Consider the following 12,849-nt stretch of genomic DNA (forward strand, 5'->3'; position numbering starts at 1 on the left):
GCTGAAGGGAAAGCAGGTCCACTCACTTTCTCTGAGCCCCCCCCTTCCTCCCTCCCTGAACTCCAGACCAGGCTCCTACCCTCACCCCCTGTAGGCTCTCCCCTGGGCCTACCTTTGATATCTCTGGTAGTCTATATCAATGGTTCCCAAACCTGGTCCTGGAGGCACCCCAGCCAGTCAGGTTTTCAGTATATCCACAATGAATATTCATGAGCTATATTTGCATGCAGTGGAGTCAGTACATGTAGATCTCTCTCATGGATATTCATTGTGGGTATCCTGAAAATCTGACTGGCTGTTTTGCCTACAGAACCACTGGTCTAGAGGTTCCTGAGGGCAGGAGCAATGTCCACTCCTGACCACTGTGGCTTTGTTAAAGGGGGCCTAAGTCATTTGCTAATGAGAAGTACTTGTGATAACTTATTAAACTTTCTGAGTGAATGGTGTTCAATGAGAAACTTACCGAATAACCTTTAAACAATGTCCTTGAAACCAGTTAATCTCTTTTCCAAGACGACAGCTTTAAATACATCTTTTTGTTCCTTTATCAAGTCTTTTTTTTTTTTTTTGAAGTGGCAGTATTGTCTATATCCCCTTGCTCCTTCTTGGAGTCTTCCCCCTGGTCCTTCCCCACCATATCCGCCAGATCACTGCTGGAACACTCTGGACCAGTGGCTGCTGGATGTCCAAAGAGAGCTGAGTCAGTCTGGCTTGGCCAGTCTCTGCTGCTAGGCTTTGAGTGCCGATTGCGCTCCCAGAAGCCTCCGCCTTCTCTGTCTTTAAAAATCACTTTGACCAGAGATTTTTCCTCTCTTTTTTTTGTCTCTCAAAAACCCTCCTCCCTTTAGGAGGATTTTACATTAATTCTTGACCTATGCAAATAATTGACTTCTGATGCTTCACTATATTTCAAGTGCACCTTTTGCGCAGTACTAGTTCTATTCTGATTGCTAGTGGTTTGTATTTTATATTTACTATGTTGGTTTGCTACCTGCCTTGGATAAAGGTGGGCTATAAATAAATAAACATAAACAAAATCATAATTGAGGAGCTGAGGAGACTGTTGCAAAAGGGAAGGACTAAGTGGGTGCTGTGGGTGCTTGAGCACCCCCAATATTTTATGCACCGGAAGTTCCCTTCCAGCCCAGCAAGAATTTTAAAAGTCCCTCCCTCCCACCCTCCAAGTTCCAGGGCCGTTGGGCCATCCGTCCGTCTCTCCCTCCCTCCGAGTTCCAGGGCCCACCCTCCGTCCGAATTTTAAAAGCCCTCTTCTTACCTCATCAGTGAAAAGCGTGCACTGCAGGCTCGGCGCTTCAGCCTTCCCTTCTGTCTCTCGGCTCTGGTCCCGCCCTTGCGGAAACAGGAAATGAGGGCGGAACCAGAGCCGAGAGACAGAAGGGAAGGCTGAAGTGCCGAGCCTGCAGTGCACACTTTTCACTGACGAGGTAAGAAGAGGGCTTTTAAAATTCAGATGGACGGAGGGAGGGAGGCCTTGGAACTGGGAGGGAGGGAGGGTGGGGGGCCTTGGAACTTGGAGGGAGGTAGGGAAAGGAGAGAGAGAGGGAGGGGAGCCTTGGAACTCGAAGGGAGGGAGGGAGGGCCTGGAACTGAGAGGGAGAGAGGGAGGGAGGGGGGCCTTGGAACTCGGAGGGAGAGAGGGGGGAGGGAGGGGGGCCTGGAACTCGAAGGGAGGAAAAGGAGAGAGGGGGAGGATGGAGCCTGGAACTGGGAGGGAGGGAGGGCGGGACTAGAATGCGGAGGGAGGGAGGGGGCCTGGAACGCGGAGGGAGGGGGGACGAGAGAGGGAGAGGAGATGGAGGGGGAGAGGGGTAGAGGAGTAGAGGGAGGGTGGAGGGGAGGAGGGAGAGGGGGAGGAGGGGAGGAGGGAGAGGGGGAGGAGGGGAGAGGGGTGGGGGGTGGGGAATGCACCACTTGTAAAAAAAAAATTTCAGCACCCCCAATCATTTTGAAAAGTTGGCTCCTATGGCTCTGAGAGAGATGTTCCATCCTGGTAATGACATCACTCACTTGTGTGCCTGATCAGTCTGCTATCTACTGGCAATCCATGGTAGGGATCAGGAAAATTGCTGTCTCTCCCCTTTACAAGTTTTAACAAATTCAACAAAAACAAATGGGTGTCTGAACTATGAAGTTTCAATTCATAGTAAAACACCTTTATAGGTTTTGGTCAGTACTAACATATGTGTTAAAAATTTTGTTTTTATATAATAGGAGAAATGACATTTTGCTTGGCAAGAAAGTTTCAGGAAAAGAATTTGGAAATATCACTGTTACTGGCGAAGCTTATCGGCGCTACACTGCTGCTTTGATGGAATATCAACAGGTACAATAATCATAACTGCTTCCCATCTCTAGTTTTAAGGGAGAAATGAGAAAGAATTACTAATTATATAAAAAATCATTAAAAATAAATATATTTCTAGTTATTACCGAAATAAAAAACTAAAACAATGTCATAGGGAATTATAAAGAAAGATGTGAGCGGATACTTATTTTATAAAATTAAAATATGATCTCTAATTTAGTCCTATCATGCCATTAGTTTGTAATTAACACAGTCATTAATCATGCCTTTTCATGTACTGATTTTTGCATATTAGTTTTGCTTTCCATATTATCCAATTATCAAAAAAGTAAAAATGAACTACAATTAAAGGCACTGTTCCCTCTAGGCTGAGTGGGAGTCCTCCACCTATGGTCCTGCCAGCAGGTGGTGCTGTTTCACTGTCACATTTACGATAGGAAGGAATAGGCAAGTTCTGCAGGACTCCAAGGAACCCTGCCTGTCCCTAGTGATTGAAAACACAATATTGAAGCAGCAGCCCCCACTGGCAGCAATGCAGTTGGAGGGCTGCCACGCAGCTTAGAGGGAACAGTGAATTCAAAGGGTCTATTTACTAAGCTGCCCTGAAGGTAATTCTGTAACAAGGCACCTAATAAAGAGGCTCTATTATCAAACTGTGGTAAAAAGTGGCCTTAGCGTGTACTTACACAACTCACCAAAAATTCACAATAAATAATTAAACATACCAAATAGAAACACAACTAAAAATACTGGGAATCGTCCGAGATAAACATCTGACGCTGGACAGTCAAATATCAGCGGTAACATCAAAATGTTTCTGAACACTAAGAAGGATAAGAGACTACTTTCCCAGGCAACCATTCAGGATAATGGTACAAAAGAAGATACTATTCTACTTAGACTACTTCAGTGTAGCATATGTAGGGTGCAAGGAAAGCAGACTAAAATCACTACAAACCATCCAAAACACAGCAGTGAGACATATTCAAAAAGTGAAAATACAAAAGAACAACTCCACTACTTGAAAAACTACACTGGCTGCCAATCAAGGCAAGACTAATCTTCAAAGCCAGCACCCTCATTTTCAAGATAATATTTGGATTGGCACCAGAATACATGCAAGACAAGATTAAATTAACTCCAAAAAACGCATGTCTCTTCTCTCCCCTGCCCTCCCTTCCCATGTCCAGTGATTCTCCTCTCTCCTCTTACCTCCCCTCTCATCCATGTCCAACGATTCTCCTCTCTCCCCTGCCCTCCCCTTTCATCCATGTCCAGCAATTCTCCTCTGCTCCCTGTCCTCCCCTGCCATCCATGTCCAGCGATTCTCCTCTCCTCTCACCTGCCCTTCCCTTCCCTCCATGTCCAGCAGTTCTCTCTTCCCTGGAGCAGTTGTTAGGGGGTGCAGTGGACTTCAGGCAGGTGGACCCAGGCCCATCCCCCCCTACCTGTTACAATTGTGCTGCTTAATGCTTATTAGTCGTCCAACCCCCCCCAAACCCACTGTACCCACATGTAGGTGCCCCCCTTCACCCCTTAAGGCTATAGTAATGGTGTGGGCAGTGGGTTTTGAGGGGGATTTGGGGGGGCTCAACACACAACGGAAGGGTGCTATGCACCTGGGAGCTCTTTTATCTTTTTTTTTGTTTTTGTAAAAGTGCCCCCTAGGGTGCCCGGTTGGTGTCCTGGCATGTGAGGGGGACCAGTGCACTACAAATCCTGGCCCCTCCCACGAACAAATGCCTTGGATTTATTCGTTTTTGAGCTGGGCACTTTCATTTTCCATTATCACTGAAAAACAAAAACGCCCAGCTCACAAATTGTCGAATAAACCATGGACGTCTATTTTTTTTGAAAATACGGTTCAGTCCGCCCCTTCACGGACCCGTTCTCGGAGATAAACGCCCATGGAGATAGACGTTTTCGTTCAGTTATGCCCCTCAATATCACCTCCAGATATGAGCAAGATTTTTCATACTTTAGCAGATTCAAATAAAATTGACTGCCTAATTACTCTCTCTGCATCTGACTAGCTTGCTGCACCCCCTGTAACTTAGACCAGTTTCTCATATCTTGTTTAACTATACATAGATTTTACCTTGAGTTTAGCCACCCATCTATTTATTTTTATTTATTTATGCCTCTCTGTTATTCAAAAACAAGTTTCGGTTCAAAGTGGCTTACAGTTTACATTTGGGTGGAGTTACATTAGTGTTTTACATTTGTGACAATGCCAATTACCGCTTGGCTAGCGCCGTGCACCGGAAAATTTCCGGAACACGTAGTGGGTGAGTGTAAAAAATGAAATTAGCACCCAGGCCACGTGGTAGCTGGGCGGTGGTTCCGAATTGGCGCACGTTGGGCGCACATCACCTACGCGCTTAGTAAAATGCCCCCTAAATTAAACCATTTCAGTACTTGAAACAAAAAGGGCCATTTAACGTAATCAAAAGCCTTTTCGGCATCTAAAATTGTTGGAGTTTGGGAAGTGCACAGTTCAAACATACAGACAGCTACATATTGCAGAAGATGTGGATGAGTAGCCTAATGGTTAGTGCAGTGAACTTTGATCCCAACAACTTGGGTTCAAGTCCCTCTATAGCTCCTTGTGACCTCAGGTAAGTCACTTAACCCTCCATTGACCCAGGTACAAAAACAGATTGTGAGCCCTCTAGGGACAGAGAAAGTACCTGCATATAGGGAGATATTCTATATATGGTGCTTGGAAAATCCACACAGAAATCATTTTCGCCTAAGCTTATTCTATAAGATGCTTGGTATATAGAATACGCTTAGTTGATATCCCAGCGCCTAAAACTATTCGCATTCATTTACACCAATGAAAATGTGGCGTAAATCCCTGTGCACAGATTTATGCGGACTGGGCTATATTCTATAACAACGCATGCAACTTTGGGAACGTCCATGATACACCCATTTCCCCACCCATAACCATGCCCGTTTTTGGATGTGCGCATTAGAATTTAGGCACAGTGAGTTACAGCATACGCTTAGCGAGTTATATGTGTAAATTCTAATTATTGCCAATTAGTGCTTATTATTGCTTAAGTGCTGTTAACAATCTTGATTGGCTTGTTAAGCCAATTAAGTTACTTGCATTGTTATGGAATGCGCTTGGATTTAGGCACGGAACACTAGGCATAACATACAGAATCCAGCAGATAATGTATACAGCACTGCGTATGTCTAGTAGCGCTATAGAAATAATTAGTAGTAGTAGTAGTAGGTAGAAAACAGAACCACTGATAAGGAAATTGTGCCAGCAGCAAGTCTTGGGACAAGATTTGGGGTGGGGGGGAGGGGTGGGGGCAGGGGTGTGCTGGTAAATTGTTAACAGGGGGCTCTCTCTCGCCAGCAAAGTAAAAGAGAATTCAGGAGGGGCCCAAGCCCACATTTTGGGATCCATTTGTTAAAGTAGCCATGGAGAACCGGCTCCCAAAATTCTTAAAAACTTAACAAACGGCTCTCGAGAGCCTGTGAGAGCCTGCTCCAGCACAACACTGAGTAGAATTTCAAATTGTAGCAACAGTGGAGGAGTGGCCTAGTGGTTAGGGTGGTGGACTTTGATCCTCAGGAACTGAGTTCGATTCCCACTTCAGGCACAGGCAGCTCCTTGTGACTGGGCAAGTCACTTAACCCTCCATTGCCCCATGTAAGCCGCATTGAGCCTGCCATGAGTGGGAAAGCTCAGGGTACAAATGTAACAAAAATAAAATAGATACTATTGGAGATTCTACATGGAATGTTGCTACTATTGGAGATTCTACATGGAATGTTGCTATTCCATGTAGAAGGCTGCGCAGGCTTCTGTTTCTGTGAGTCTGACGTCCTGCACGTACGTGCAGGACATCAGACTCACAGAAGCAGAAGCCTGCGCGGCCACATTGGTGATCTGCAAGGGCCAACTTCTACATGGAATGTTGCTAGTGGAATAGCAACATTCCATGTGACAGGGGTGTGCTGGTAAATTGTTAACAGGGGGCTCTCTCTCGCCAGCAAAGTAAAAGAGAATTCAGGAGGGGCCCAAGCCCACATTTTGGGATCCATTTGTTAAAGTAGCCATGGAGAACCGGCTCCCAAAATTCTTAAAAACTTAACAAACGGCTCTCGAGAGCCTGTGAGAGCCTGCTCCAGCACAACACTGAGTAGAATTTCAAATTGTAGCAACAGTGGAGGAGTGGCCTAGTGGTTAGGGTGGTGGACTTTGATCCTCAGGAACTGAGTTCGATTCCCACTTCAGGCACAGGCAGCTCCTTGTGACTGGGCAAGTCACTTAACCCTCCATTGCCCCATGTAAGCCGCATTGAGCCTGCCATGAGTGGGAAAGCTCAGGGTACAAATGTAACAAAAATAAAATAGATACTATTGGAGATTCTACATGGAATGTTGCTACTATTGGAGATTCTACATGGAATGTTGCTATTCCATGTAGAAGGCTGCGCAGGCTTCTGTTTCTGTGAGTCTGACGTCCTGCACGTACGTGCAGGACGTCAGACTCACAGAAGCAGAAGCCTGCGCGGCCACATTGGTGATCTGCAAGGGCCAACTTCTACATGGAATGTTGCTAGTGGAATAGCAACATTCCATGTGACAGGGGTGTGCTGGTAAATTGTTAACAGGGGGCTCTCTCTCGCCAGCAAAGTAAAAGAGAATTCAGGAGGGGCCCAAGCCCACATTTTGGGATCCATTTGTTAAAGTAGCCATGGAGAACCGGCTCCCAAAATTCTTAAAAACTTAACAAACGGCTCTCGAGAGCCTGTGAGAGCCTGCTCCAGCACAACACTGGGTGGGGGTGAGTCAGGAGGGTCACATTTAAGGTCAGTGGGGGGCCTCCACTGGCTCCCAGACCTTGCAATGAAAATCACTGGTCTAGGTCTACTGTACTGCTTTTTATTTATCTGCCCTAATGGGTCTGTAGCTTCTTTAGACTTCTGTCATTCTGCTTATTGTTTTAGCTGGTAAGATTTCACATTTCATAATGCTGTTTATGTGTGTAGATATTATAACAGAAGTGCTTGCTTCATTTTGTTTTTAAGCGTCACGAGAAAGGAGGCATGAAGATGGATAAGCCAAAAGAAAAACCTGCTAAAATGAAAGGAAGCAGTAAAAAACAAGAGAAGAAACGATCAGAATCGTCGAAGTACAGTATTTGGAATCTGTTCATAATTATCTTGAAATTACTTGGAAGCTGTACTATTCTTGTTCATCAGGGTTTCATCTATATTTTAAAATTAAAGAACTGGGTATAACCTCGGTGAACGTATACCTTTTGAAGGCGAATATACAGGGGTCAAATTTTAGAATCCTTGTGGGGTTTTCTGGCATGCACTGTAAAGTAGCCGCATGCCTGCAAGAAGCAAACTTCCAGAGGAGCTTCGCTTTGAAAATATGGGGACTGGTAGTACAGCAGATATTTGGTTACCTGTGGACTTTCCACCTGCTTTGGAGGTGCTGTGAATTGAATGCCCTGCACCCCAGCCTTGCCTCTCTGATAAGCAGCAAGTTACTTTAATCAAAGAAGGAATTGGCTGCTTTCAGCTACTGATGCTATACAGATAATAGCTAAATATTTGGAAATACTCTGGCTGATATTCAGGCGGTGGTGAATAACAATTTTCTGCCTGCCGCTGGTTCTAAAACTGGAAATCAATGCTGGGCCCTGTGTGGACCAGCACCTAATTTCCGTTTTGTTTTTTTTTAAATCCAGCTAGTGCATGCCCAGTTAGGTCAATATTTAGACTTAACCAACCATGGACTAGCACATAAAGATATGACAGATATCACCCCTCTCCTCAAGTCGCTTCACTGGCTCCCGATCCGCTACCGTATACAGTTCAAGCTTCTTCTATTGACCTTCAAGTGCACTCAATCTGCAGCCCCCCATTACCTCTCTACCCTCCTCTCCCCGTATGTCCCCACCCGTAACCTCCGCTCTCAGGACAAATCACTCCTATCTGTACCCTTCTCCACCACCGCTAACTCCAGACTCCGCCCATTCTGCCTCGCATCACCTTATGCCTGGAACAGACTTCCCGAGCCCATACGCCATGCGCCCTCCATGCCCATTTTCAAGTCCTTACTCAAAGCCCATCTCTTCTCCCTTGCTTTTGGCGCCTAACCACCTTCCCCATTCATGATACCTACACTGACTACATAGTTTACTACCTTTAGATTGTAAGCTCTCTTGAGCAGGGACTGTCCTTCCCCTTGTTTAAAATTGTACAGCGTTGCGTAACCCTAGCAGCGCTATAGAAATGCTAAGTAGTAGTAGTAGTAGTATTTATGCAGTCCTATGTGGGCACTAAACAGAGCCAGGGCTGCCGAGAGGTGGGGACAGGGGGGGACAAAATTCCCCAGGCCTGGGTCTCTGGGGGGGGGGGGGAACCCGGCGCTGCCGCCACAGTCCGGCCGGCCCGCCCTCCGTCGCTCTGGAACTGACCTGAAGTGCCTCCCTCAACTTCGAAAGCAAGCAGCAGCAGACCACTCCTTCCTTCTGTGTCCCGCCCTCGCCTGACGTAACTTCCGCGAGGGTGGGGCACGGAAGGAAGGAGTGGTCTGCCGCTGCTTGCTTTCGAAGGTGAGGGAGGCGCTTAAGGTCAGTGCAGAGGGCCCGGGGGTGGAGAGAGGGCCCGGCCCGGTGGAGGGGGGGAGGCCCGGTGACCTCGGGTGGGGGGGGGCCCGGGGGGCAGCCTTGTCCCGGGCCTGGCCCAGTCTCTCGGCGGCCCTGAACAGAGCCAGTTAGTTCTGAGTATTAGGAGCTAACCGGACTCCACCTCTGAAACACCCCTGGAACACCCCTAACTTAGCTGGCTACCCCTTCAGTGCTAACCGGTCATTTTCACTAATTTTAGAAGCTCTTACACATTTTTGGAAGTAAAATTCTCTATAATTGTGGTGAAGAGAAGACCTGTTTTTAGAGCATTCTGCTATAAACCTCTTAGAGGCCAATATTCAGTGGCAATGAACTTGCTGACTCATCTGGTTAATTTTAGCCAGTTATTCAAAGAGATGATCAGTTCAATTAGTCCTGCTGAATATACCTGTATAAACATAACAGGATAAGTTATAGGATTATCTTTATACCCCCATTATTTCTGCAGCCTGATTTAACCAAATAGTGCTGAATATTTGTGTTATCTGGTTAAAAATCATAACTTCATCCCAAGTTCCCCACCTGACCCTCCTCCAGGTCATTGGCTAACATCAAAAAGGGTAAGCTTATAAACTGGTGCCTGAAAAGAGATGACAATTGGGTGCATAAGTTCTAGAATAATAACACCTACATGCATGATTGGCACCACAAGTTGGATATATGAGCTTAAGTGCTATAACACCCGTGCCAAAATTGTTTAGCGTGTAAGTTTGAGGGAAGTGCACATGTGTGTGGAGAATAGGCGGGTCATAGGCGTGTCTCTGACTTGCGTGCATAAAGTAAAGCATATTATATTTTACATGCACTTCAGGGCACATGTATGACTTCCATTGACTTGGCGTAACTGTTGTTGCCTAACTTGAGGCTTTCCAGTGTCGACTTTCGCCCGTATTCTATAATGGAAGCTTGGTGTCCAGATGCTGTTATAGACTTGCCTCTAAGTGCTTGGCATTGGGGGTGCCTAATTCATAGAACTGCCCCCCCCCAAGCCTTCTGGACAAAAGTTAACCTGTCAGTGGACCTGAAAGTTTAAAATTGATGATTTATAAATAACTTATCCTTTGAATATTGACCGTCTTTGCTCTTTAATCTACGATTGCACTATGTTCAGCTTCTGTGATCAGCAAGGGACATGGTATTTTTTTTTTATTTGTTACATTTGTACCCCACATTTTCCCACCTATTTGCAGGCTCAATGTGGCTTACATAGTACCGTGAGGCGTTAGCCACCTCCGGTGATGATAACAAATACAGAGTGATGTCATTATCGAAAGAGATTAAGTGTTGCAAAATTAGGAGAATCATAGAGAAGAAGAGTTATATAGTGTTCATTACAGGCTTTGGTTTCGTTGTGTTGCTGGGTTCAGGCACTTAAGTTGGGTCAGTGGGTTATGCCTTTTCGAACAGGTTGGTCTTCAGTGATTTCTGGAAGTTAAGGTGGTTGAACGTTGTTTTTATGGCTTTCGGTAGTGCATTCCACAGTTGCGTGCTCATATAGGAGAAGCTGGATCCGTAAATTGATTTGTACTTGAGTCCTTTGCAGCTAGGGTAGTGAAGATTTAAGTATGTTCGTGATGATCCATTTGTGTTTCTGGTTGTTAGGTCTATAAGGTCGGTCATATATCCCGGGGCTTCGCCATAGATAATTTTGTGGACCAGGGTGCATATTTTGAAAGTTATACGTTCTTTGATTGGGAGCCAATGCAGTTTTTCCAAATATAAGCCTGGCTGCTGTGTTTTGAGCGGTCTGTAGTTTCTTTATGAGATAAAGAAGGAAAAACTAATCAATCAACACCAAAATGCAAAACCATAGTAGAATTTTATGACAGTGTGAACTTTAAAGTTAAGAGGGTAATTTTCAGAGCTGCTATATGTGACCTCACTTCATTGCTTCTAATAAAAGCTCTGACATTCAATCACATATGGTTGATCCATAGCAGACATATCAGTGGCATAGCTACAGGGGGCCATGGGTGCCTGGGCCCCCCAATTTGGCTTTGGGGCCCATGGTTTGGCTGGTAGGGGTCCCCAACCCCCCCCCCCCTAGCTAAAGTGTTTGTTCAGAGCTGGTCTCACGTTGCCTGGCCCCCCCTGGCGCATGCTCAGTTTCATTAAAATGAGCTTGCACAACGATTGAAAACAGAACAGGGTGCCAGGCAATGTGAGACCAGCGCAAGACAAACGCTTTAGCTGGCGGGGTTGGGGACCCCCGCCAGCCAAGGTACCTCCGCAGTGGCGGTGGGGGGGGGGGCAGAAGCGGTGGCGGGAGGGTGCCAGGGAGGCGGTAGCGGTCGTGGGGGGGGGGGGAGTGGCGGCGGGAGGGCGGCAGTGGGGAGGCGTGCCAAAATGTGCTCACCCCATGGGTTCTGGCCCACCCTCCCTGGGGTCTGGCTCCCCCTCCCGTCGAAGTCTGGCTGTGCCCCTGAGACATATGTATGTGATCCTCTGCACAGCATTATTCTTCTAATTCTGAGTCAACCCTTCACTTTTCCTGAATTCCTGTTCTATCAATTCTTATTTTTAGGAATCTACAAAGCGATCGAGAAAGAAGGGCTTTTGGGACTCTAGTGGTACTATTAACGCCACATGCTGCCCGTCGTGTGAGGCGTAAAACATTTTGTAGAGCATTCACAGATGAAATGCCATGGAGGTCACAGATGAATGTACTTTTGGCAATCACATATTTCAGTTTGTTTAAACAGCAGTTGGCTCAGCAATTTGAGGAAAGTGCCGAAAAGATGAGAAGGTACATATCTGAAATTTAAATTATCACTGAAATGTTATATTTCTGATTTATAATTTTTATTATTTTATATATACTTATACAGATATATAATACTGATAAGTGAAATACAGCCATTAAGTATAAAGTCAGTTCTTAAAACAGAAAAACATTCTTCTCCCACATATTTAATTCAATTTGGCTTCCTTAGACCTCAATAAGAAGAGGGGGGGGGAGGGGTTAGGAAATAGTGAAGTATATACACAGTTCAAACAAAATTAAATAAGAAATTACGGCACCGTTATTCCCTTATAACTTCTCTCTAACGTTGTTTTGTGTCTAGAAAAGTGTTAAGCTGATCAGGCATATAGTATATGTATTTTATCTGATTTAACCTGATGACGCATTTACAGGGGTATGCAAGGAGAAAAGAACCCCCTAATTCCAAAACTTTTGACCTCATAGACAGAAACGTTTTTCTCTTTTCTTGTGTGATTTTAGTCACATCAGGGTAAAGCCAAATTTTTTGGCCGCTGCTGGAAAGCAAACGAAACTATCAACGTCCCTCTTTCAGTCACATCTTCAATAGATTGTTCCAAGATGGCTGTGACATTTTGTAGGTCTACTGAGTTTTCTCCCTCTACTTTTTCATTGTGCTTGATATATAGTAAATTTTATTCAATGGAGGAAAAATTTCTTGGGGAAAATTCAAAGTTTCTTTCAAAAATCTACAAAACATATCATTTGGGGAGATACCCAACAATCTAGGAAAATTCAGTATGCGGAGATTTAATCTCCTATTAAAGTTCTCCATTTGTTCTATCTTCCTTCTTATCTCAGTATTGTCTTTAATCACAGCCACTTTAAATTCTTCTATTTGTTTAGTCTCTGTCTGCAAGGCCTCAATCTTGGTGGAAAATTCTTGTTTCACCAAATCCATAGAGTTCTTCACTTCCTGTACATGTAAATTCAAAATCTTTACTTCTTCTGAAGATTGTCTCAGGGTTTTTTCTGTTTTTAGCAATTTCAGCCAGATCTTTCCCAGGTTCACCTCCGTCTCTCCTGCAGCTTCAGATATCCCCGCTGAGTCGAGCTCCCCTCTGGGCTCTTCAGAATCACCCTTTCCGG

The 12,849-nt window shown here is 45.3% G+C and overlaps 1 protein-coding gene across 1 annotated transcript in view; it reads left to right on the forward strand.

Annotated features, from left to right (window-relative positions):
* The window catches only part of LOC115477790 (cilia- and flagella-associated protein 54-like), a 223,810-nt gene that overhangs the window by 53,954 nt on the left and 157,007 nt on the right, over positions 1–12,849 (forward strand). Inside the window, exons 12-13 of the mRNA XM_030214872.1 lie at positions 2,233–2,344; positions 7,384–7,487. Of these exons, the coding sequence (XP_030070732.1) occupies positions 2,233–2,344; positions 7,384–7,487 (216 nt within the window). The remainder of the gene's footprint in view (positions 1–2,232; positions 2,345–7,383; positions 7,488–12,849) is intronic.

This window comes from Microcaecilia unicolor, chromosome 9, assembly GCF_901765095.1.
Source record: "Microcaecilia unicolor chromosome 9, aMicUni1.1, whole genome shotgun sequence".
NCBI classification, from domain to species: Eukaryota; Metazoa; Chordata; class Amphibia; order Gymnophiona; family Siphonopidae; genus Microcaecilia; species Microcaecilia unicolor.